Source organism: Oncorhynchus nerka, linkage group LG18 (genome assembly GCF_034236695.1).
Source record: "Oncorhynchus nerka isolate Pitt River linkage group LG18, Oner_Uvic_2.0, whole genome shotgun sequence".
NCBI lineage: Eukaryota > Metazoa > Chordata > Actinopteri > Salmoniformes > Salmonidae > Oncorhynchus > Oncorhynchus nerka.
This window is the reverse complement of record NC_088413.1, coordinates 53,131,700-53,158,066: the sequence shown is the minus strand read 5'-3', so window position 1 is coordinate 53,158,066 and position 26,367 is coordinate 53,131,700. Positions and strand designations below refer to the sequence as shown.

The 26,367-nt window shown below is 43.8% G+C and overlaps 3 protein-coding genes across 5 annotated transcripts in view; all 3 read right to left on the bottom strand.

Moving 5' to 3' along the window:
• aqr (aquarius intron-binding spliceosomal factor) overlaps positions 1-13,945 on the bottom strand; it is a 54,348-nt gene extending 40,403 nt beyond the window's left edge. For both annotated transcript variants that reach the window (XM_029687877.1, XM_029687878.1), the window contains exons 1-18: positions 13,858-13,945; positions 13,458-13,561; positions 12,953-13,009; positions 12,823-12,863; positions 12,701-12,736; positions 12,490-12,610; positions 12,100-12,240; positions 11,454-11,522; positions 11,123-11,223; positions 9,486-9,562; positions 8,327-8,391; positions 6,896-7,126; positions 6,257-6,360; positions 3,782-3,884; positions 2,201-2,321; positions 1,608-1,749; positions 1,142-1,320; positions 63-230 (exon numbers count right to left, since the gene is read on the bottom strand). In XM_029687877.1, the coding sequence (XP_029543737.1) occupies positions 63-230; positions 1,142-1,320; positions 1,608-1,749; positions 2,201-2,321; positions 3,782-3,884; positions 6,257-6,360; positions 6,896-7,126; positions 8,327-8,391; positions 9,486-9,562; positions 11,123-11,223; positions 11,454-11,522; positions 12,100-12,240; positions 12,490-12,610; positions 12,701-12,736; positions 12,823-12,863; positions 12,953-13,009; positions 13,458-13,532 (1,831 nt within the window). In that variant the 5' untranslated portion in view covers positions 13,533-13,561; positions 13,858-13,945. The remainder of the gene's footprint in view (positions 1-62; positions 231-1,141; positions 1,321-1,607; positions 1,750-2,200; positions 2,322-3,781; positions 3,885-6,256; positions 6,361-6,895; positions 7,127-8,326; positions 8,392-9,485; positions 9,563-11,122; positions 11,224-11,453; positions 11,523-12,099; positions 12,241-12,489; positions 12,611-12,700; positions 12,737-12,822; positions 12,864-12,952; positions 13,010-13,457; positions 13,562-13,857) is intronic.
• Positions 13,946-14,440: 495 nt separating this feature from the next.
• LOC115146079 (zinc finger protein 770-like) lies at positions 14,441-19,313 on the bottom strand. Its single transcript, XM_029687873.2, has 2 exons — positions 19,125-19,313; positions 14,441-18,737 (listed from the first exon to the last, which is right to left on the bottom strand). Exon 2 carries the CDS (start codon positions 18,683-18,685, stop codon positions 15,227-15,229), a length of 3,459 nt encoding a protein of 1,152 aa, XP_029543733.2. The 5' UTR covers positions 18,686-18,737; positions 19,125-19,313; the 3' UTR covers positions 14,441-15,226.
• A 1,553-nt stretch (positions 19,314-20,866) lies between these two features.
• dph6 (diphthamine biosynthesis 6) overlaps positions 20,867-26,367 on the bottom strand; it is a 101,338-nt gene continuing 95,837 nt past the window's right edge. For both annotated transcript variants that reach the window (XM_029687874.2, XM_029687875.2), the window contains exon 15: positions 20,867-22,268. In XM_029687874.2, coding sequence (XP_029543734.1) covers positions 22,150-22,268 — 119 coding nt within the window. In that variant the 3' untranslated portion in view covers positions 20,867-22,149. The remainder of the gene's footprint in view (positions 22,269-26,367) is intronic.

Below are 26,367 nucleotides of genomic sequence, written 5' to 3'. Positions count from 1 at the left end.
GGTGGGAAGTGCATGTATGCACATCTGTGTGTGTGTGTGTGTGTGTGCGCGCGCCAGCCTACCTTCCTCGATGACACGGCCTTTGTCGTCCAGCATGCCCTGCACCTCGCAGCCCCTCACGTAAGCCAGGCCTGTCTGCTCCACAAAGGGCTGGCGGCGGTCAAAGCGCGTGCCGTAGGGCAGGTTGGGACGCACCGTGACCAGAAAGCAAACGTCGTGCTTACGCAGCCCTGGGAAAGGTGAAAAAGAGAGAGGAGAGGGAGAGAACGCCCCGTCAGCGCTCGGCTGATCTTTAAAACATGAAGTTGTAATTATACAAGGGGGAGGAGAGGGGGATATTGAGATGACATTGAGCCATCCTCCTGCACGCTGAGGTTTGCTAGGTGTGGGTGGAGAGCAGAGGCCCCTTTAATAAAACTATAGATTGATTTGAAATAAATCAATTCACAAATTAACCAGCACAATTTCCACATTATACATTTCAGCCTTGAAAACATTCCTATTTGACAGAACAACCTCTAGTGCTAGCTACAGTCAGCAATGTCATATGGTTTGATATGTTCATGGTAAAACAATGAATCTTGATGTGATTAATTAGGATCCCCATTAGCCGACGCTAAGAGCTAGTCTTACTGGTTTCCAGCTAGTCTTACTGGTTAGCAGTACTACCATTTGAGCTGGTATGCGTCTTTATGGACGCGGGCCTTACTTTAAGCCATTTATACATTTTAGAGCAAACGGAATGAGCAGTAGCTACGTTTGGCTACATACGGACCATTAGTGGAATTCCCACGAGAGAGTAATGGTTAATGTGATTGGATGTTCATTATTTGACAAAGCTACCTGTTTTTGACATTGTGTTTATTTTGCTGAACACTAGATGGTTTAATTTTATTTTTTAGCAGTGAAACGAGGCTTCTCAGGCGAGAAAAAAAAACTCACCCAAATGTATAGCCCCGTTGGAAAATATAAATGGACTGTTTGAAATATTTGTAATTTTTATTTGACGTATCCGCGACAGCATTGCGCGTGCCCCAGTTTGGAAAGACCTGGTATAGACAGAATGCTGAAAGGAAGAAGAAGGGGAGCGCGAGAGTGCAGGGGATAGAGAAAGGAGAGATAGGAGAAGAGAGCCAAGTACCTTCCCACTCGTGTTTGATGTGGTCTCGTACGTTGAGATTGACAGTGATGTCCGCTCGGACGCGGGCAGGCCAGTTCTCGCCGATGTTGGGCTTGGCCACCTCCACAATGGAGAAGGCTGTGATGGTCTGAGCCATTCTGGCCCAGCCTCCAAACACCACACCACCATACTCTGACTGCCTATAGGAAGACAAGACAACAGGTCAGCCCCTAAACACCACCATACTCTGACTGCCTATAGGAAGACAAGACAACAGGTCAGCCCCTAAACACCACCATACTCTGACTGCCTATAGGAAGACAAGACAACAGGTCAGCCCCTAAACACCACCATACTCTGACTGCCTGAATGTAATAGAAATTGAGTTATAATATATGAGTGATACAAAAATATACATTTGAAAGAAACAGAAATGTGGCAACCTTATTTTACCATCAGTTATTAAGTGTGTGCGTTCTCTGCTCACCATGGTTTCATGCGAGTCACCACGTCCTCCACATCCTGTCTGATCTCGTAGGTGGACTCCAGACGGAACAAGTTGAAGTTTCTCAGCAGGTAGTCATGGAGGGTCAGGAACTGCAGATTCAGCTTTGGCAGAGCCAGACAACCTGGAACACACACACACGCAGAGAGGAAACAGATTTGGGAACAAATGCATGTCATTGGTAATAGACCTACTACCTACACATCTATTTCAGAGTAACAAACATGGCCCTGTGTTTTCCCTGACCAGGAACAATTCTGGACCCACTTGACAGGGACAATCCCTTAGCTAGAACAGTGGCAGAGTCAACTATACATTTGCAGAGTCGACTATACAGCTAGTTTTACACCTGTAATCTCTTGGCAGGCTAAAACAGCCTTATAAAATGTCGTTAGGCTCATGGATTTCAATGGCTTTACGGGGCTGTAGGCATCTTAGCTGGTGAAGGTGCTCCAGCCAGCCTAAAGAGGATTGCCCATTAAGAGGATGCCAGCTAAGGTGCCCCTGAGGTGTGGGATAACAGCGGTGTGTGTGTGTGAGATGAGTTTGCGAGGAGATAGCATAGAAAGACAGACCTTCGCCAGAATAGTACTCAGTGGGGACGATGTTCTCATCCCAGATAATCTTCTCCGTTGGATAAAGAGGCATTTGATTAAGTTGCTCAATCTGGGAGATTCTCCTCTCATGACGAGACACCTGGAAGAATGTGTGAGAAGGAAGACAGACAGACAGACAAAAAGAAATTGGATGAACGAGCCATTGGTCTACTCTGGTACAGACTGCCCTTGCAACACGTATCCTCCCCCTCCTTACTCACTAGATCAGACAGTGGAATTAAGAACAATGTTTGGTCAAATTAAATCGGGTCAGACGTATTGCGTCACACCAGTCACCATCCCCCTGTCACGACAAACTCCTCATTCATTCATGTGTTTTAGGTCAGGGGCCTTAATGTTGTGGCCTAAATGATGGTTGTGTTCCAAACATGATGCAGAAGCCTATATAATCCCTTTGTTCCCATATGTGACCACTCTGTCAATAACCGCCATGCTGCACTAATCCTGTTACACTGCTGTGTTCTCTGCCAGGCACTATCCAACCCAGGGTTGTCATTCTCATGTCCATCAGGGACTGGCAGAGAGGTCCATAGAGCTCTAGACCCTATGCCTCGATGGAAAGTAACGTCCAGTTCAAATACCTCGGACAATTCCATTTTAAAACAAACAAATATAACGTCGGATCAAATTCACTGCAATCCAGGAAAACTCAAGTTCCCAACTTCCCCTAGGAATTCAGTCCATATTAAAAAGGAAAAACAATATTCTGTTCAGAATTCAAGAGTGGTTGGTTAATGTCTTGGGGAAATTAAATAACCATCAGAACAGTGATAGCTAGAGGCTGAACACAGCATAACTCCAGTCCTCTCCTTCCCCAGGTTTAATTGCAGACTCTGCAGTGTGTGTGAGCTGCTCTGCTCCCTACTGTACAGCACAGCGCCCCGAGCCTCTGACAGACACAAAATACCTAACTGGAATCTTTGGAGATTTTCGGTTGCCCAGGGCAACCCGGGGCCAAATGAGTCCCCTGACATTGGTTCTGGGAAACAATCTAATCAGCTAATTATGGAAAAGCTTCTCTTCAGTAGTGGGGAGAGGAGGCCTAGAGAAGACTTGAAGTGGGTAATTACAGTAGTAAGGACAGAGCAGGTCAGTGGCTGGTCGCTTGGTGACGGAGGGTTATGGGGGATGAGAATTGTTTAACACTAAAAGGTGTGTGTGTGTGTGTGTGTAGAGAGCAATCAGATCCACTGCTGTCTTTTCCTAGGATAAGAGAAACATTGCTGGGGGTTGCATACTGTATTCCAAGGTCAAAAGCATAAATGAGTGGCTTTTAAACAAGCCACAAATACCTGTTATGCCGCTACGCTCCCCAGGCAATTATTGTTCTGAAAATGACCATATCCTGACGTTGCTGCGGTTTAACCAAGCACCTTGGGTGGCGTCTCATTATCGTTCCCTTCCCTTCCCCCTTAACCACAGATCTAGGATCAGATAACCCTTTCCCCATTCCTAACTTAAAGCATTAGGACGATGACACAAATACCTGATCCCCAATCAGTGGTTAAGGACAACGTCTCCCTGTTTCGTAGCACCTACCAGCAGCTCCAGGAGGACCTCCTTCTCATAGGTGGTGTCCTGTCCCTCTGCCAGCTCTGGTAAGAGGCATAGATACGAGGCCACCCTGTGGAGAGTGTTGGAACTGCATGGAGGAAAAAAGAAACAACTTTAGCATATTTGACGTTACAAACTTCCAATTAATATTTATTTCCTTTGAGCATCATGATTTAAACAGTCATATTTTCTGCTAAGTCAGTCTGTTTACTACAACAAGAAGACCCAGGGGTAGAAATGCACATTCAGGAGAATATTTACACTGTGCCGATGATTCTATTTTTCTGAGGAAAACTCCCCTTTTCCAGCGTCCGGGTCGCTACCCTTTATTTGACAATGTGAAAAGTGCCAAATTTTCCCAACACCCAGGCTGTTCCTTAAATCTGTGCTTGTTAGAATTGCAATGTAATGTATGCTAGTCCTCGTGTTTTCCTCAACTCTGCTCTGCTAAGTAGCGGCCTCTGCAGTCCTGCTCTGTCAGCATGGCGTGTTCAGGGGCCGGGGTCGATGCGATTATTCAAATCCAACCACATCTCCATCTCTCAGAGCTGAGGCAGAGGCTGCCTCGGCATGTGCCATGACACAGGCAGGGGTTGGTATAAAGAGACACTGTGACTGAGTCCTGTACAGACAGAGCGGGACACGTGTCATTGTGAGCAGAAGTGTGGGCAGGCTCGTGATGATGCCATGATTTGACCACATGGATCAGTGGGTTTTGCTGGCCATGCAGTTGGTCCGTCTAGGGACTGGTATGGGTCACGCTGCTGTACTGTACTTCATGACAAAGCTAAAATAGCTGCTATCAGTTGTTAAGGAGACGAATGCAGCAATTATCTCAATATCAAATCATTTCTGATAACAATGAAGTATCTTACTGTAATTGTTTCCCCCCCAAAATGTTAAAGGGTAAAAAAGAAACAAAAACAGATTCTTAGCTAAGAGCAATTTCTCAAGCAAGAATTCTGCTGGGACAGTCAGAGGGGTCTGAGTGGGGAGGGGAAAATGGCGCCGGAGGAGATGGCTGCCGTTTAACACGCTCCCAACCAATTGTGCTAGTGTGTGTTTTTTCCGCATTATTTCTAACTTATTTTGTGCATAATGATTCTGCCACCGTCTAATATCTTGTGCTTGACAGAGTCGTGGCTGAACTACGACATGGATAACATACAGCTGGCTGGGTTTTCTGTCCATCGGCAAGATAGAACAGCTTCCTCCTGTAAGACAAGGGGTGGTGGTCTGTGTCTATTTGAAAATAAATCAAGAATTTCACAGTATTATTCCAAACTCAGTGACGAAATATATATAAAGCCCAGGAAAATAATCTTTATTACCACACTGGACCTTTAAAACGGAAAGGGAAAAATACCCCGTCTGTGTGTGTTTTGGGTACTTAGCAGATCAATCGGGAATAGTGGACGAGTGGCAGTTTATCTTGTGGGTAGCACAGCTGAAATAGCTGGCATTAAAAATAAGGTTTTCTGGGTAAAAAAGTGCCTTGTTAAAAGTGATGGGCATATGTGGAGTTTCCAGAGCTGCTTTGAAGCCAGTGGGGCGACTGGATAACAATGCAGAGCCTGGCTTCATTCACGAGAACAACAATACACAGGAGAAACGACAGCTTGAGCTCCTCTCTTCTGGAATAAATTCACACAACAGCTCTGATACTTCACTGCTTGGCTTGCTGAGACCCAGTGTTAATTATCTCAAACCCAGCAGCACCTAGGACCAGGAGGAAAGGAGACAAGGATAGGAAAAGGGATACCTAGTCAGCTGTACAACTAAATGCATCTTCCGCATTTAACCCAACCCCTCAGAATCAGAGACACCCACGTCATTGGCACCCGGGGAACAGTTGTTGTTAGGGACAACTGCCCTGCGCAAGGGCAGAACGGCACACCTTGCTGGCTCAGGGATTCGAACCAGTGACCTTTTGTTACCACTAGGCTACCTGCCGCCGCCCCACACACACACACTAACAAGGCCCCGTCAAAGGGGGGAATGTTTTTTTGCTGAGGCCACTCCCTAACATGATCTGACAAACACAGCTGTTCAAAGAGTTTATTCTCCAGCTCCTACAGATCGATTCAATTAATGAGGCGAGCCTCTCTCTCTCCCTCTGGCTGGTACCACTCTACTGCACATTCAAGGACTCACAGGCTGACTAACGTTCACTGTCGGGGGGGCAGCGTTAGGGATGCTAGCGTTCCGCCAGTGACAACTCAACGTTTGTCATCACGGTAGCGTGAAGATATAAAGGTTTAGATGTGTATGGATGTTTTCCTCCACACACAAAAACAGCTTATATTTCACTGCCTGGCTTGCTGAGACCCAGTGTTACCTATATCAAACCAGCAGCACCTAGGACCAGGAGGAAAGGAGACAAGGATAGGAAGCGCACACACACACACACACTAACAATTGATTCTTCTCCCACCAGTCTATCACAAAGACACACTTTACCTGAGATGACCAAACTGTTTTGTAAGGGATTCCCGTGTGTCCACTGCTGCCACATTGGACAGGGCAAAGTCCTGCAGCTCTGGGAAATGGGCAAAGGCAGCCCTCTGAAAGACAACACACAAACACCTCAGAGCCAGTGTGATGTCAGGCACCTTACGGATTTCCCTCATTTATTAATCCAGTATCTATGTGGGGCTAGAGAGAAGTAGGGGAAAGAGAGAGATGGACAGATGGAGAGCCAAGCTAAGAACAGATGAACCAACCTGTATATTTATACAAAGATGCATTTGATCATATCAAGTTGAGAGGTAAAAAAATATATAATTATGAAACATGTTGAACACTGAAATCTATGGAGAATTCTCTCTGGGACTGAAATGTGACTTGACATTATTTCTTGTCAAAGACGTCTGGAAGCTGTCACTAAATCATGAATGATTCATATTCGTACATGTTTTACTCACAGCACCGGCCACGTCGCCCAGGTGCACGCGACTCTCGCGCTCTACTTTCAACGCTTAAAATGTGCCACTGATGTTAACAACAATCCCTATCAAATAAACTATTTTAATACCCAACACATTCTTAACTAGACAGGTAGGGGAACCAAACAAAATGGAGGCCAGCATGGTGTTGTACCTGCAGTGAAGTGATTCTGTCGTAGTGGAGTGTGGTCATCTCCTTCTCTGTCAGGGCGTTGCCCGTCTGGTCATTGATCTCAAAGCCTGTGTAGAACTTCAGCATGTCCAGTAACTGGCAGAAGAGGTGACCCTCCTTCTCTCTCTGCATGAGACTGGACAGGTGGCAGCTCACCACCAGATGGGAGTCGTCCAGCACCGTGTTGAACCAGCGCCTGGTGGGCAGCAGGGCCTGAACACAGACAGAATGGATCCACACATTACACATCATGGGAAAACCATGCTGAAACAGCAGCCTTTATACGAGACCAGAACCTCAATAATTAGATTTTTCGACACATACACCTAGAAAAACAAAAGGGGCCTCAGTCAGAATGTTAAACTCATTGAGGGTGTTCTAAAATCCAGCCTACTATTACTATGCCGCCCAGACCTGTAGCTGATAACAAGGAGACGGTGCAACATCACTAACCAGGATTAGTCCATGTATGGATTGACTCAGTCACTGGGGTCATTCAGATCAATCCATCTACCAAACACAATTCCCAGCATTGAGGCCCAGAGTATAAATAGGGCCCTATTGATAAAGGGTCGACTTTTTGATGAGGGTTAGAGTTCACATTTCCAAAAAAAGAGGAAAGGAGAAAAACAATGACAATACTTGTACAGAAACATTTATGGAAAATGGCAACACCAGAACCTTCATTTATTCCATTGAATTCACCTCTATACAGAAGGCAGGTGCTGCAAAGGATTATACCCGCTCACAACACAGGCAAGCGTTATCTACAGCAGCCATCTTTGATCCCCAACCAGCCATGACAGATAAGACAGCTCAGCCTAGCAGAAGTGTAAAATGTAGGGTCTCTTTTTCCATACAGAGACTCACAGGGCATCATCATATCATCGCAGAGAGGCAAGTATGAGATTTCAGCCATCACTTTGTAAAATGATACTGCTGAGAGGGAAAGGATTTCTCCGGAGGCAGCTTGCCTTGCCGGTGCCAGGTATAGCCTGTCATCAGATGGAACACAACTCAATTCATCCTATCCTCCCTGTGTGGAAACAGGAGCAGCGTCACCTTGCAGCCTGGAGAGGGAAGGAACCACCTTGACTGTGACACCTCGCTACATGTCATCATAAAGCCAGAGTAGAGAGGATAAGAAAGTGTGCTACATTGTGACCTTACACCTCTATGTTAGAAATAACCTAGATTTTCTAAGTCAACAAAAACCAGTCATTCAGGGACAGAGTTCCATACTCAACACAGATCAAGACCGAAATAGGTGTATAGGTAGGTAGAGCGAACTCAAGTGTCTTTGCATGCTCAGTGATTGCAGATATTCAGTTGATCCTATATGAAATGGCTGCCTGGTACCCCTCATAACTACACAACAAGAACATAGCGTCCCTAATAAATGGGGTTACTTACCTCCAGGTCAATCATGAGCTCGATGAACCTCTCGCAGTAGTGCACCTTCTCCATGGGTACAGGGCCTGAGAGAGACAACACAGAGAGACATTCAGATCAGGTAATAAAATACATGACCATACACGCTATCACACAGGAGGGAATGGGGGGGTGATGTGTGTGAGGTAGTGCCAGGAAGTGGCCCGGGCGTGCATGGAGAACACGGTGTGTGTGTCTTCCTCAGGCGCTGCAGCACACTGGGAGATCAATGTGTCCGTGCTGTGGACCAGGACAATTAGAGTCTGGGTCTCAGCATGACCACCTTTACCCAGCTGCATGTTGGGAAAGATGCTATTCTGAGCATTCAGGTTGGCTAAGGGTAGTCTGGTCACCCTGCTTTACATCACCATGGAGACTGTGAGGAGGGGGAGCATCTGGACAGGACTGCCCTTTCAAAGTGGGGGTCGAGTCAGAAGGAAAGGATGAACTTTGGGATAGATAGAGGGTTGAAAAAGTGGGTCTCACACCAGTAATGAGGTCTGAGTTGAGAGAAGGCGACAGCTGAGACGGTCACAGAGAGATGAGGTCTGCGCATAGATAAAGACTATCAAAGATCTATGGCTAATCATATACAAGGATAAAGTCTAGCAAGTAGCACCTGCCTGGGCTGTCCTCGTCTGCCACTGGTAGGGAAGGGGATATCTAGTCAGTTGCATAACTGAATGCATTCAAACAAAATGTGTCTTAACCCAACCTCTTTGAATCAGAGGTGGGGGGGGCTGCTTTAAGCGACATCCACTTCATCGGCGCCCGGGGAGAAGTTGTTGTCAGGGGTTAACTGCCTTGGCCTTGAGTAACAACTGATCCCAGGCCTCAGAACGGCAGATCCCCCCCACCTAGCCAGCTATGGGATTCGAACCAGCGACCTTTCGGTTACTGGCCCAAGGCTCTTAACCGCTGGGCTGCCTGCCGCCAGAGTAAGATTTGTACCTCTGCTAACTTTTAAAATACATTTGCACAACAAGGTGTGACAACTTTTTCTGTATGAGGACCATTTTTAGCCTTGAGAATCTCTTCTAAGTAAATCTGACCCCCCTCCCCTCCGCGGTGTCCTGCTGCTTGTGGGGAATAACGAAACACTGCTTTGCTCATAAATCATAACAGTGTTGCTAAATGTTACCTGCTGGGGAAATGGACACCAGAACACCAAGAAACTTCTTAATGAGAGCAGAGAGGAACGTCCTCTCCATCTTAGCTCTGGAAATAAAGGCAGGGAAATAATAATTAGCGACACACATCACTGTGCCTTTGATGGGACTATGTCCACTGGTCCAGACACATGCAGAAGGTCTATGTCTACTGGTCCTAATACATGCAGAAAGTCTATGTCTACTGGTCCAGACACACGCAGAAGGTCAATGTCTACTGGTCCAGACACAGGCAGAAGGTCAATGTCTACTGGTCCTAATACATGCAGAAAGTCTATGTCTACTGGTCCAGACACACGCAGAAGGTCCATGTCTACTGGTCCAGACACACGCAGAAGGTCCATGTCTACTGGTCCAGACACAGGCAGAAGGTCAATGTCTACTGGTCCAGACACAGGCAGAAGGTCTATGTCTACTGGTCCAGACACACGCAGAAGGTCAATGTCTACTGGTCCAGACACACGCAGAAGGTCAATGTCTACTGGTCCTAATACATGCAGAAAGTCTATGTCTACTGGTCCAGATACACGCAGAAAGTCTATGTCTACTGGTCCAGACACACGCAGAAGGTCAATGTCTACTGGTCCAGACACACGCAGAAGGTCAATGTCTACTGGTCCAGACACAGGCAGAAGGTCAATGTCTACTGGTCCAGACACAGGCAGAAGATCTATGTCTACTGGTCCAGACACAGGCAGAAGGTCTAGGTCTACTGGTCCAGACACAGGCAGAAGGTCTATGTCTACTGGTCCAGACACAGGCAGAGGGTCTATGTCTACTGGTCCAGACACAGGCAGAAGGTCTATGTCTACTGGTCCAGACACAGGCAGAGGGTCTATGTCTACTGGTCCTAATACAGGCAGAAGGTCTATGTCTACTGGTCCAGATACACGCAGAAGGGCAATGTCTACTGGTCCAGACACACGCAGAAGGTCTATGTCTACTGGTCCTAATACATGCAGAAGATCAATGTCTACAGGTCCTAATACATGCAGAAGGTCTATGTCCACCGGTCCAGATTACAGGCAGAAGGTCTATGTCTACTGGTCCAGATACACGCAGAAGGTCTATGTCTACTGGTCCAGATACACGCAGAAGGTCTATGTCTACTGGTCCAGATACACGCAGAAGGTCTAGGTCTACTGGTCCAGATACAGGCAGAAGGTCTATGTCTACTGGTCCTAATACATGCAGAAGGTCAATGTCTACTGGTCCAGATACATGCAGAAGGTCTATGTCTACTGGTCCAGATACACGCAGAAGGTCTATGTCTACTGGTCCAGATACATGCAGAAGGTATATTTCTACTGGTCCAGATTACAGGCAGAAGGTCTATGTCTACTGGTCCAGATACACGCAGAAGGTCTATGTCTACTGGTCCAGTTACAGGCAGAAGGTATATTTCTACTGGTCCAGATTACAGGCAGAAGGTCTATGTCTACTGGTCCAGATACACGCAGAAGGTCTATGTCTACTGGTCCAGATACAGGCAGAAGGTCTATGTCTACTGGTCCAGATACAGGCAGAAGGTCTATGTCTACTGGTCCAGATACATGCAGAAGGTATATTTCTACTGGTCCAGATTACAGGCAGAGGGAGAATGTCTTACTGCTCTGATGCTTTGCCTTCCAGCTTGTCAAAATTCTTCTTGATCAGATTCCAAAACTTTTGGAGCTTGGGAACTTTCTTCAGCTCGTGTTGCAGTCTAGACTGTAAAGATGAAAGTGTGTTCATTAATCAATGTTAAGGATGCTATAAAATTAGTAAATGCAACATTTGCACTAGGAAAGTTGTTTTTGGCTCACCAACCCTATTCCACTTAATCAATCACAATTTGTAAATGTGTCAAATATTGTCACAATTTTAAACATAATGCATATCTAACAGGGTGACAGTTCTAAGGACATAAGAGCACTTGAGATAAGGGGAAAAGTTCTTACAGGCAAGATACACATCCACATGGGCAGTGAGATGAGCTGCTGCACCTGCTCTCTGATCAAATCCACCTCCTGAGAAAGAGAGAGAGCGAGAGAGAATGGGTGTGGATCGGAGGGACATAATGTTGGTAGACTAATGGCAATGCAGCAAACTGATTAGAATCATCACAATGAGTTCAGGAGAAACATAGGGGATGAAAATGGATTTTCAGAGTGAGACTGGTGCAATGGCTACCCGTGGTTTTGAGAAGGAGTGGAGAACACAAATGTGCTAGGGAAACACCTGAATACACAATTTGAAGTGTAATACTGTCACCTAGTGGAACCTGCAACAAACTACCTTAATTAAAACCACCTCAAGGAAGTTTTCCTTTTGTTAGCTCATCTTCGTGGCCCTGAGACTACTGGATAGGCGTAAGCAGTAGCTCCATCTAGCTTCAGCTTTGTTACTTCCACCTATCCATTGTCATCAGGCCGGGGAAAGGGTAGTGAACAAGGTCAGAAGAAAGGGCCTCTTCATTCTATGGTTGTTACTAACATACTTTCGCAATAAAACAATGCATTACTCAACTTATATTATGTGGTTGATTCAGCCAATCACTAATTCTACATTTGCAGAGAGGTAGACATTGGTTGGTGTGTGACATACCAGGCTGTTGAAGCAGTGGTCAAGGAAGACCAACAGTACAGTCTGCTCCTTCAGAGTCAGGCCAGCCTCCTCTCCAGCCAGCACGGCCTCCATCACACACTTAAAGAAGTACGGGAAGTGGCTAGGCTCCTTCTTAAACACCTGGATAAAGATAATAAACCAAGGGATAAAGAAGACATGCATTGATATTAGAGGACATTGACATTGATGCTTGCTGGAAACATTTTCCCTACGTAGCTTTAACGCAGGGGCTGTCCCTGTACAGCTGACCGCAACACTCATATTCACAACATAACAGCGAGTGTTGTTCAACATGCTAACACAGATTACGTGTTACGTGAACCTAAGGATGAACATTTCTGTTTGACAGGCCACTCAATCCATTCTTACCTCCCAGGCAGGGACGTTCTCTCTGAACTTCTCATTGACTATGCAGCAGATGGACATGAGGTAGGCATTACTGGAGACCTCAGGATTATAGTTCACCCACAGGTAGTTCTCCAGGTACTGACTGAGAGGCAGGACACAAATAGCAGCATGTTAAAAACATTAAATGACTGATAATGCATTGAGGCCACATAGAAAAAGGTCAAAAACCCACCTGAACTCCAACAACATGATCTTCCTAATGGCGAACCTGAAGATAAAATAGCAGAAATGGAGGATTTAAGACAAGTTAACATTACAAAATGCTGATGCTATTCAAGAGTTGAGTTCACTCACTTGGACTTGAGAATCTCTCTCTCATAGACATCTTCCAAAACCTGAGTGGGTGACAATTATAGTTTGTTAGAGCAAGAAGACCATCTCCTCCACTATATTCATAACTCAAGTTTGTCAGTAGGAGGCTCACCTTTGGGTCAAATGGTAGTTTATTCTTGGCATGGGGAGCCCAGTATCTGTTAGACAACTTAGAAAAGAAAGAGTGTTATTATAACAGCAATCCACAGTACACCCCCTCCCCGGAAACCCTTCCCCTCCAATTCAAAAAGATGGCAACCAGGGCTGTGTTCAGTACGAAAAAAACAGTGTGCAATGTTCAAACAAACATAAAAGATACTGTTCTGAACGACCAGTTGAAAAACGGGGAAGGGTTGTGGAACGCCGTCAGCAACGCAGCAAACGTTGAAACGAACTGAACGCACCCCTGCTAAATTGTGATTCGGTCAAATAATCAGTGACATAAAAAACAAGTTAAAAAAAAATCGGTTCCCGACAGTTAAGGATGTTAACAGAGTAAAGTAGCAGCAACTACCAAGTCCAGCATAAGCAGAGATGGCAGTTATTTTAGCATAAGCGTAATTGAGACAGCTATTAAAAAGACAAAGCACTAAAACAGTATTTGCGTATATAGTTACCTGTGTGACATATTCTGCGTTGATTTGGGACACAGAGGGCGCAGATGCTTTCTTAGCATGGGTTTGATTCTCCATGTCGCAGTTCAACTCGCTATCTTAATTTCCTGAGGAAAAATGTAACTATAAGATAACATAGCAAACTACTTATTCCAATGACATTTGTAATTTAAAACACTAGTATGCTAGATAAATCTGGACGAGCTAGCTAAATTGACTTTACAGTACAGCGAACTAGCTAGCTAGTTAATGCTAACGTTAGCTAATAACGTTAGAGTAGTAGTAGATTACACTAGCTAGCTAGTACCCGTTATATTTAAATAGCTGGATATGGTGGCAAAAATGTGTTGCTAATAAAACATTGCTTGTTTATATATAAAGTCAAATAATTATAGAAACTAACCTTGGTATTTCAAAACATCTGTGTGATTCCCGCTACGCATGTACACAAGCAAATCGATTTATTTGCGACACATTTCCGGTGCGCTATGTTTAGATTCCTAGTGAAACAAGGGATGTAACATAACAGTTCCTACACAGAAAGCAGTGCCAGTATATTCAGTCAGTATATTCCAAAATCTTTGGGCGCACCCACATGGAAAATCGATCAAGTTTGGGGTCATTTCTATAATATCTGGGTTTATCATTATAGTTGTTATAGACATTTATATAGTATTGAAATTTATTGATCCAAACATGTCACACAAACTTTGATCAAAACAGCTAAGTATGGTTTTACCATTCGGCCATCAGATTTGCTACCAATGCTTCTTATAGGATACATTACTGCACTCTATACTCCTCTGTAAACTGGTCATGTCTGTTACCTGTCGCAAGACCCACTGGTTGATGCTAATTTATAAAACCCTCTTAGGCCTCACTCCCCCCTATCTGAGATATCTACTGCAGCCCTCATCCTTCACACACAACACCCGTTCTGCCAGTCACATTCTGTTAAAGGTCCCCAAAGCACACACATCCTTGGGTCGCTTGTCTTTTCAGTTCGCTGCAGCTAGCGACTGGAACGAGCTGCAACAAACATTCAAACTGGACAGTTTTATCTCAATCTCTTTATTCAAAGACTCAATCATGGACACTTACTGACAGTTGTGGCTGCTTTGTGTGATGTATTGTTGTCTCTACCTTCTTGCCCTTTGTGCTGTTATCTGTGCCCAATAATGTTTGTACACTGTTTTGTGCTGCTACCATGTTGTGCTGCTGCCATGTTGTGTTGCTACCATGCTATGTCGTTGTCTTAGGTCTCTCTTTATGTAGTGTTGTCTCTCTTGTCGTGATGTGTGTTTTGACCTATATTTTTATTTTTAATCCCAGTCCCCGTCACCGCAGGCCTTTTGGTAGGCCGTCATTGGAGATAAGAATTTGTTCTTAACTGACTTGCCTAGTTAAATAAAACAAAATAAATGGCAATTATGCAGATGATTAAAAAATAACTCTTAACCAATAAATAACACGCAAATTGTTTTTACCATAAATGCCTTGGTTTCACATGACAATAATTTAATTTTAAACTCTGGAATCAACAAATGACAATAAAAGGCACATTTTATTCAAATCAATCAAATTGTAATTTTAATCTTTCTGAACAGTGTTGTGGGCATACAAAACTAAACTGAGAAAAGAGATAAATCATATTAGATATAGGTAAATAAAAACATTAATTAAAAAATGTATGCACCCATTATTGTAAATCGCTCTGGATAAAAGTGTCTGCTGAAAGACTCAAATATAAATGTATCTGTTAAGGCCATGTCTTATTTGTGTGTGCGTTGGTGTGTTTTTAGATGAGATGCTTGTGTGAAAGTCTTCTCACACACTTTACACAGGAAAGGCCTCTCTCCTGTGTGGGTGACATAATGTCTCTGGAGTTTAGAGGGAGTTTTGAAATCCTTGAAGCAAATTGCACACTGATATGGGCTTGACTCAGTAAACTCAATTAGATTTCTTGAGACACATTTATGGACCTGAAGATCCCTTTCCGTTTCAAAAGATGTGATGCATGTGTCACACTGAAATGGCGCGTGAATTGTTTCACACCAGGAATGATCAAGCCTCTCATTTAGGATAACATTATGGCTGTCTGCATCTGCTATGACTCGATTGGTTTGAACATCCACGTGTCCCCCCATATCCTGTTGCAATGAGGTCTGACCTGTAATCTCATTGCTTTGGACATGAACATTTAGATGAGTAGCAAGCTCAGATGGGGACAAGAAGTGACTGTGACACTCAGTGCACCAATAGTCTTCACTTTGTCTACTCCCAGATTCCATACTATCATCTGGTATGTCTTGTTTTGCCACAAAGCCTGGGTCTCTTGTCTGTGAAGAATGTTCTAAACCCTCATCAGTGACTGAGCAGTGATCAGAACTGTCTTTGTAGGACTGTGGCATGTCTCTCAGTGTCTTTCCTTGAGCAGACGCAAGAGTTTCAAGGTCCCCAAACCTGCTGTTTTCCTGGACATCACTACATGTTTTAATCTCATGTGTTCGTTGTTCATGGCTTCTCAAGTGGCAAGGCTGTCTGAAAGTTTTAGTGCAGAAACTGCATTTGAATGGTCTTATCCCAGTGTGTATGAGAAAGTGTCTGGATAGTTTGCTTGGAGTGTCAAAGCCCTTCTGGCAAATTGTGCACAGGTGTGCTTTTCTTTTAACACAGATCACTTTGTTTATAGGCCTGGAGTTGTTGCGCTTCTGCAAATAGTTTTGTATGGATTGTTTAGAAGTCTTGACTATGTTGTTGTCCTGTTGTGCCTCTGCTTGAATATTACAAGTATCCTCAAAATTGTCCTGGAATGGTCTCCAGTCATTCACACCATTCAAATGTAACAGCTCTGTTGTTCTCATAGAACTCGCCACGGGAACTTGTTGTTGCGGCCTTCTTACTTTCATTCGGTTTCCCTGTCGAGAGGCAGGTCTGAAGGGTCTCCACTTGTGAGTTCCCTCGTGGACTTTCAGGTGTGTGGCCTGTCTGAACGTTTTTCCACATGCCAGGCATCGGAAAGGTCTCAAGCCAGTGTGTACAAGGTTGTGTCTTTGTAGTTTAGAGGCACATGGGAAATATTTGAAACATAGCAAACACTGGTGTTGGGTATGGCTTGTATTCCCCACAGGGGTGGCATCAGCACCGTTTAAAGCCAATTCAGGACCTATACTCAGGAAAGGGTCATTGTGAACTTTTGCCTGATTTTTCAATTGTAAGTGGCCACATTGATTCAGTGTTGTTTCTGGTGGCATTTGGAGAGGGAGCCGAAGCTTGGATAGAGAGGATGTTGAACACTGAAACTGCACTTTACTATTGCATTCATTGTGTCCACATGTAAAAGCACTGCCTTGACCTGACTGACTCTCTGTAGGGGAGTTGAGGTGAAAGTTCCTATCAAAATTGAGCTTTTCAGGAAGCTTTTCCTGAAATTGGACATCCACTGGATACCCTCTGTATTCAGTCATTCGACGTGATGGAGGTCTAGAACGCTGAGCATATCTTTGCTTGCCATTTCTGGACCACAGATGAGTGCGGGAGTGGATCCTTAAATGTGTTGGCTGGCAAAACCTCTTCCCACATGTGTAGCACCCAAATGGTCTCTGACCAGTATGGGTCAACATATGCCTCTGCAGTTTGGATGGAGATGGGAAACTTTTAAGGCATGCGAGACATTGATGGTTCAGTGGCTGATTCTTTGTTTTCTGGCTGATCTTCTTACATTGGCTGTTGGTTTGACCAGATACCGGTGTCTCCAGGTAAGATGTTGCAATTGCGTCCTGCAGAGTGGAAACTGGAAAGTCTTTATCAACTTTGAAATTCAGCTTCCAGTGCTCTGGTTTAACAATAATATCAAGCTCAAATACCTTCGAATCATTAGTCTCGGGAGTAGTCATCCCTTTGTCTGAATTCTGGTATGCATGTTCTGTCTTCGACACAGCATCCCTGTGATCATCCACCTGACTTGTGTTCTGAGATTCATCTACGGTCGTATGGCTGAATTGGTGCCTCTTTAAATGGGTTGAAAGACGGAAGGCTCTGCCACAGACACGGCACTGAAAGGGTCTTACTTCTTTATGCATCATGTAATGCTGCCTGCGTCTAATTGAACTGCTGAATGTCTTCGAGCAAATGCTACACTGAAAGTGACTGGTACCACTGGTATTCAGCTCCACTTTGACAGGAAGAGGAGACTTTGTTTCCAACTTGTCCAGGTGCTGTGGAGCACTGACACTTATTTCACACTGTAGCTCCATCTCTTTATTTTTGTTTCTAGCATCTATTTGTTTTTTTTTGGTACGCCCACTTTGGAAATTTGATATATTATGTGAGGCATATAGGTGGGTTTTCAGGTGTGACACCTGCCTGAATGTTTTCCCGCAGTCCTCACAGGAAAAGGGCTTCTGGCCAGTGTGCGTAAGAAAATGACGCTTTAGTTTGGATGGAGAACAGAACGTTTTTGAACAAGTTGGACATTCGTGGTTCACCCTCATTCTACCTCTGGAAGAGCTCTGCTGAGACCCTAGCATGGGGATAGTCTGAAACCCAGTAGGTTTACGTTCATGGATTTGAGAGTGCATTTTCAAATGCACCCTTAGTCTGAAGGCCTTCCCACAAATGCTACACTCAAATGGTTTTGGATGACTGTGAATTGTTAAGTGCCTCTGAAGCTGGTGAGACGAACTAAAACACATTAGGCAGACTGTACATGTGTGGACATTGTCTGTGTGCCACGCACCGTTCTCCATTCCATCAGAGCCGATCATGTTATCTTGCACTATTACATTTGTGAAGCCATTTCCACTTGGCAGAGTGCTTTGTTGGCTGATAAAGCAACCATTATCAGCAGGTGGGATTAGTTCAGGTTGCGGTTCGATCTCTGTGGCTGTAGTATACATCTCTAGTAATGTCCTCTGCATGGGCCCATCTCTTTGAAAAGACACTGTAGAGAACAGTGGGGTATCAGTAGTCAAATAATGTCCTGATTTCCTAAGAGATGGATCAAGGTTTGTAGGTACTGATATGGGATGTAGCAAACTCTCTGTGGGTGGACTCCAATTGCGGTAATTCCCTGTGTGAGTCTCAGAGTGCTTCTTTAAATGTACAGATTGTCTAAAGGCTTTTCCACAAACCAAACAGATAAATGGCTTCTGGCCTGTGTGTATGAGATAGTGTCTCTGGAGTTTAGAGCCACTCGGGAAACCCTTCTGACAAACGGAGCACTGATGCATTGTTGCTTTCTTCGTTCCACAAATGCTTTATGACTCTCCTTCATTGAACAATCTAGGAAAAACATAAAAACAGTTTAAATACAATGTTTTTAATGGGTGTATACGCATAGAATATGCTATTCAATAATACAGAAATATTGAATCAATCTCAAAAACAACTGCATTCTTCAACCGAACAACAACAAAAAAAACTTGTCCACCCGGGAATGCAAATCCATTAATTATTCACACCTTTCATCATGCTCTTGTAATAAAATATGTTAGCCTATCATTAAAACTCCAATTTAACATAAAATAGGCCTAACTTGAGATGTAGTAACATATTACGGAAAGCTTGATTTAAGCCAGAATGACACACTGAAGATGATAGTTAGCTAACCTTAACTAATGTTTCATTTAGCCTACCAGTTACACCATGATAAATGCATAAAAGACTCACCAAGCACGTGTCCGGCTGACTGTTGTTCTCCAGAATGAGAAACACAAGAAACATGTATGCTTTGTGATCCAGAAAACGACGATAAATTGAGGTTAAGCGACAACAAAAGCGTTCAAAATTAACTGTGTCCGTCTCTCAATAATGCTCGGACGGAAACAGCAAGACTTATTTTAGGTTCCCACACTACCGTCACTTCTGCTCGAACGTCTACTTTAGTGGCAGTATCTATTACGTTTATTTTATTTAACCTTTATTTAACCATCCGAGGTGATAATAACAAACCAACAACTTCGCAGAAATCCACTACAACACTTTGAACGAGTTATTTGTAATAAGATTGTGGTTGGTTTAGCACACTAATGGAGACACAAACTAATTACACAGCCTCATCTCTAGATTTATTTTACTGCAGATTAAGATTCTATCCACAATCCAAATCTGCCCCGGACTCATTGAACTGACCTAGACACTGTATACTGGCACGATCAGTCATAGACACACCTGTCTACAATCAGTCAGAGATAATAAAAAATAGTCCAAAAAAAGGGGAAAAGGTATTGGAAATCCAACTATAGAAGTATATGTTTATCTCAGCCTCTACTTCGATATCCCACATCTTGTAGTTTAATTCAAGATTAACCAATTAACCGAGTGGCTTTCTAGTTTTGAAGATGTCTGGAAGCTTACTGTTTACTGAGCTCAGTCACCCTTGGATTAGGTGCTTGACTAAATACTTAGATGCAAAAATACACAAATAAATAGACAAACAAACTGTAGGCCTCCAGGAAACTCAACTGAGCCGCTTATTTGGCTGCAGTTCATAAAATCAGCCACAAGAGGGATGCACACACCACTCAATAAACTGCTTCATCATCAAGCTGTATGAAGGAGTACATGTCAGTGATACATGTCTCATGATGGTTGCTGGTATTCACAATTGTGAATCAAGAAACACAAATAAGAACACTTTCAAAAAGATTCAAAACATGATAATCATATAAATCACTGTGGATTTGTGGCCAGTGTCTGAAGCCCCAGAGATATCCTGACAAGCTCTCCCCCACTGTAGACAACTGCCAGGGGGAAGGGAGCTGCGAAACCAGCCTGAAGAAGCTAACACACAGTCAAAGTCCATGTGCCTGGCCACAATGACATGGGCCGCAGGCTGGTACACTGCACACAAAGGACAATGTTAGCCACGACAACTACTAGCTTGTGTGTGAGCTGGCTGCCAGTTTCTTAAGTAGACGATGTAGATTTTTTTAAACACACAAAGAAAGAATTCAAGGAAAAATAAAAATGTCACCCTGTCTTTATTCATTTTTTGAGAGGGCAGAGGTGATAACATTGAGCAGTTAGTCTAGACAGACAACACAGTCTGTACAGTAGCCTTACTGTATGTGCAAGCCCATGTCCAGGGGTGTGACAACATGCTTGATGTCTCTGCTTGTGTCTGTCTGCATGTCTGGGAAATAATCGCTTTCTGTGGTGATCGACAAGTGGTTGTCTGTCTGTGTTTGGCACCAAATGTTATGGCTGGGCCATTGTTGACTCATTCTAAAACGCTGACATGATCCCTGTAGGCCTACCACATTCAGATGAAAGAGTGTGTAAAACAGGATGTAGGATTGTACCAACCACAAGATTCCTACCTTGGAGTGTCTACCCAGAGAACTACTTGGTATTTCAATAAGTCAAAGGAATGCTTTGGACTCACAGTTCAACAAAGAAAAAGAGAAGAGTGAACTTCCAACATGTGTTCAGCATTTTAATAAGGATCTTATTCACATTGTTAAATTGAGCGGTGCTGCTGTTTTATACATGATTTTCCCTCTCAAGGTATATTCCATATGTGCCCTTGCGTTTCCTTTAGATCGACTAAACCTACATGGTGAATCTTAACATGTGTTATAGTGGTGCGTTATTTTGCTCAGCCTCATAGATAATTGCTTGTCTGTTTTTTTTTTTAAACCTTCAATAAAATCTTCAGGCGCTGTTGGTTGCCTCTATTGTTCCATTTTTGATAAGAGCAATGAAAACAACAGATAGATGGTTGAGATCAATAGCCCACTCTGTTCCCTCCATCACCAGCACAATGGAGAGGATAGAGCCTGAGTAAAGATGCATTCCAATTGAGCTCGTCAATACGGTTCATAATGTTTGAGAGAATAAAATGTTCCAGGAGCAATAGTTAATGGTGTTGTTTTCTTCACACCCCGCACGCACAAACACACACACTATATATAGTGCATACCCACACACACTCTTCCGCTCTCTTTGTGTGGACGCCAGCCCTGCAGCTGTGTGTAGGCTAGGGGAACGACCCTCTCCTATAAACCACACTGTGTTAGAATCAATGGGCAACATAAAGAGGCTTAATCTTTTCAGGTGCTTGGTTCTGATTGCTATTGTAATAACCAGTCTCTGGCCGTGCCAAACACCAGGCAGACACAAACAATGCATAACACCTTAAAAACAAATCAATGTATAGCTTTTCCTACAACCTAGGATTTTATTAGGGGTGTTAGCTTGCTAAGTGTGAATCTATTGATAACAGTGGAAGATGCAGGGATATATAGTAGCTATTAGCTCGTGGTCTGGGATACACTGACTGCAGCTCTCTGGTGCTGTGGCATGTGGGCTGTCCTGTACTGTACATTAGATCTGTCTCATAAATGCTCTCTGTTTCAGAGTGACAGCTGTTGGAAGCCTTGTTTGAAGGATACAGTGGATTACTAGCCAAGTGTCTTAAGTAAGCCTCTATACTCATATGTACGCAATTATACATATATGTACAGAAACATACTACATCAGCACATTCACACACGTCAATAACAAATAGTAAGGCCATCAAGCAAAGGGTTGGTGTGTGTCCAAATGAAGTCTGTAATATAAGTGGTCTCTATGAACATTCAAGTCCCTCTCTGGGTGGATCATGGTCCCTCCTTTAGCATTCCTCTAGAGTTGTAGTTCTGTGCTGTGGATGGGGGAGAGTGGTTTCTCTTGTCCAGATAGGTCTCACTCTCTACAGACTGAGCCAGCAGGACAGGTGGAGGACAGCAGAGTCAGGCAAGTCTAGGACTGGAGCAAAGGCCACAGATGGGCTGGCCTGGCCTAGAGTGGTCCTCAAACATTCCTCAAGTCCTGGGAGAGAGATAGAGGCGGTGAAGTAGGGGGTGAGAGAGAGGAGGGGGGGTGGTAAGGGAGGGAGAGAGAGAAAGGCGGGGGAGTAGGAGGAGGGAAAGAGAGATGTGAAGAGAGAAAAAAGTTGTTAATATCATCTGACTGTAAATCTGCTTGTACCTCAGGATCTTAGGATCAGGCACGAGGCCCTAAGATGTCCGTCCCAGTGGGGCTGCCCCAGGACCGAGGCTGCACTTAACCCTTCAACCAGGGAACACAGGCCCATTCACAGAATATTGACATTCTCAAATCCCCGGCAGATTGTATAGCCCCCCATTCAACTCCCTGCAGTGCAGACATATGGTCAGCAAGGGCTGGACTGTAAGCTACTGAACCCACACACCCCCTGCCCAAGACACACAGAATACACACACAGGCATTCTAACACACACTCACACACACACACACACACACACACACACACACACACACACACACACCTACATCCCAAACCCCTAACCTACCTCCCCAACACACACTTAAACCAATGAACAAATGAGCAGCAGCTTGTTGTGGGGGGATCTAGTGGAATAGATCCTGCACCCCCTGTCGTGTTGGGATGTAAGGAAGCTGTGTTGGGACGGTTGGCTCTCAGCTTGAGCGGAGCTGAGAGATTGTTCGAGAGGGTTAGTGTGTTGGTGTGTGTCTACAGACAGACAGGCAGTGGACATGTGAGACAGCCTGTCCATTTAGCTGTGGCCCACTGGGATGATGTGGCCGCCATGTCCTCTCCTGCTCCTCAGCCCCTAATAGTCACAAGTGTTCCCCTGGCCTCGAATGGATGGCTTTCATGGCCTTGTTAGTTCCATAGGTCTAACAGTGTGTTGAGTGTGTCATGGTGTGGTCACTGGGATGTGATATGTTTTTGGGATGTGGTAGCTAAGTGTATCTAGATATCAGTTGGTTGGAACCATTGGCTCAGATGGTTGTTGTATGGTCCTTGGGACATCAGAGTCATGGGTAGGGCTGTGGCGGCCACAACATTTCGTCAGCCAGTGATTGTCAAGCAAATAACTGTCGGCCTCACGGTAATTGACCGGTAATTAACATAAACACATTTAGCATCTAATGGCTTCCACGCATAGACTACAAGCCACTGATGCAGACCTTTGGAACATCTACATTTTAAAAAGTCTAATATATCCCTGTAATATAGCCTACACCATCACAATAAATCCATTATTTATTTTAGACTGATCTAAAGAAACATGATATAATGAAAATGTAGTATATATCATAAGAACAGAATAGCATACTCTGAGTTGTCCTTATGTTAGGTCCTGATCTGGCTATGCCAAATGGCTGTGGGCTACACAAGTTCATATAGCAGACAAGATTTTCTTAGAATTCCGTGGCATTATTTTATAGCATGAATAATACAATTGAACAAAGCTTAATAAAATAGAAAGGATATTCTCTCCAAATTATTGGGGGGAGTGCGCACATGCGGCTATTCTGTGTTGAGCGCTTAACAAAGAATTAGGTATTGCTATATGCTTAAAATAGAGTTATTAATTTAACTTTAGTTGTTCTACAAACGTTGGGCTATATTTTTTTATTTTTAATACATTGTAAGGCTGCATGATGCGATTTGAAAGGTTTATTGAAAGGCATGAGCTCTGCTTTGTTTTCTTGCGAAGGCTGTACACACTACATCAGTCACTCATTTACAATTTCACAATCACTTGAAAATGCCTAGAATTTCATGGCGGCATCCCTTTTGTGTGGCCGTAATTCACCCTAAAGAATCCAAGCCTTTTGCGGCCAGTGGCCGTTGTATGCTTCTCCCTGAGTGCTTTCTCACAGGCTACAAGTGAAGACAGACACATCGGGGACGCAACTGCGCGCATCCTTATCCAATTCCAAGGTGCATATGGAAGATATATTGGAAGAACTGTCCACATTTACTTTGTCAGCCAACAATATGAGTAGGCCTAACGAACAGCAAAATCACTATGTCAATCTACTATTCCCCATAGTACAAAGGTTGACCTATTCTATTCTGTGTGAGAAATAAATATTCCAGACATAGTCTGGGACTGTTGCGGGATGCGATAGATCCCAAATTAATACAACCACTAGCATCAAAAAACGTTTTTACGCAATGTGGCTGAAGCAACAGATCAGAATGTAAAATGTTGATAAAATATTAGGCATCACTCACATTATAAGCTCAGCAATGTACACATGGGAGTAGACGCAAATGTTCCATTAGAGGAAAACACCATTATCGAAAGAGACCACAAATGCAAGTATCCATGTAATGCTTTTATTATAAAAGTAACATTTATGGTGAAAATGATCTTCCCCAAACTTGAAACTTCTTAAAATGAAGCACATTAATCCCCTTTACAAGGGGTGTAGATCCTAACTGGCATACACAGCGCTTATGTATGCCAGTTAGGATCTACACCCCTTGTAAAGGGGATTCATGTGCTTCATTTTAAGAAGTTATTTGATACAATCCTTATTAAAACATATAGGCCTATGGGCTAGGCTACATGAGGTGTGATACAAACCTTATTAAAACATATAGGCCTATGGGCTAGGCTACATGAGGTGTGCGACTATGATTCCAAAAAGTCGCAAAAAAAAAGGCATTGTTTCTTATGCTGGGCATCATTCGCAAGTGATAATATAGTAATTCATAAGTGATAGGCTAATATTGTTACCCATCAGACTATTCTTGATTTAACCTTGTCTTTACATATACTAAATAATATATGTGTGAAATGTGTTTTGATTTAGAATGGACCTATGCACTTATATAATGAATGGAGGATGCTTTTCCCTGTGGTTCATTTTCATGCCAGCCTGGTAGGCTATACTCCTGTTGTAAATATAAGCAATGTGCTTAATAGGAAAGTTGAGAAATAAATATAGTAGGCCCTGCCTATAGAAAGCTGATCCTGAAATTTTTTAAGTAGAGGCCATCACTCGGTTTTCTCGCGCAATTGAAAAGCATATTGAAATGTTGCGCAACATGAGCTCATGGGCTCTCATTAAGTGTTTGATTAGATTTTCGAATACATTTACATTGATGTCAGAGTGATTAGAGGGACAATAGAGTGCTGAGTACCAGGCAGTTAGCAAGTTTGGTAGGCTACTAATGAAGATCAGCAGCATCAGAGCTTGGAGAAGCCTGATTACCGTGACTAAACGGTCAATTGGAATTTCACTGCCTTCATGACTCGTGACCGACCGCCGGTGTGACGGTAATACGGTCACCGCAACAGCCCTAGTAGTGGGTTTGATTCCCGCGTGAGCCACATATGTTGAGTTTGTCACTTAGGATTAAAAAAATAACTGCTAAATGTCTATATCAAAGCTTCAAAAACCTGTGTCACTAACTGTCAATCTGTGGTTACATTCACACTGAATTTACATTTAATTCAATGAAGTTACAATCTATAGAGACTCATCTATAGTGAACTATAGCCAGTTTCAATAGCAAGCCTCAGTGTAAGAGCAGAGAAGTTCTGTCACCATGATGAACTTGTGGAGAGAAATCAGGACAGAAAGGTTACCAGCACTGTTCAGTGCCATTTAATAAGCCTCATTGTCTTTCATTAGAGCAGAACGCAGCACGCCAAACACACACACAAAGAACCCGTACAGGCTAATTAACTAATATGTGCGACGGCTTAAAATGCCCCCACTGAACACACAGCCTTTTTTCTATTTTATGAAAAGGCTAAATATGGTTTTTATCTGAGCGTGAGGCTTCACCCTGGGATGTAGGACCCTCTGGAGATCAAGTGGAGACAACAGAGAGAGGCAGGGAGATCACAGAGAGCAATGGTAACATTAGGGGAGAAGAGACAAAGCCTTCATCACACCTATGAAACAAGGCCTTTTTAGTCTTTGAGCTTTGAGGCAGACAGGGCCTTTGTGTGCCTGGGACCAAGGCGAGGGGTGAAGGTGAAAATGGAGTGACCAACCGTCCATGTGTGTGTACACTACATGTGTGTAGTATGTGTGCTGCTGAAAGAACCCTCCCCACACACACCCGTTCCACCACCCAGAGAAGTGGGGAGCCTGGTTGCGAGGTGCAGGGGAC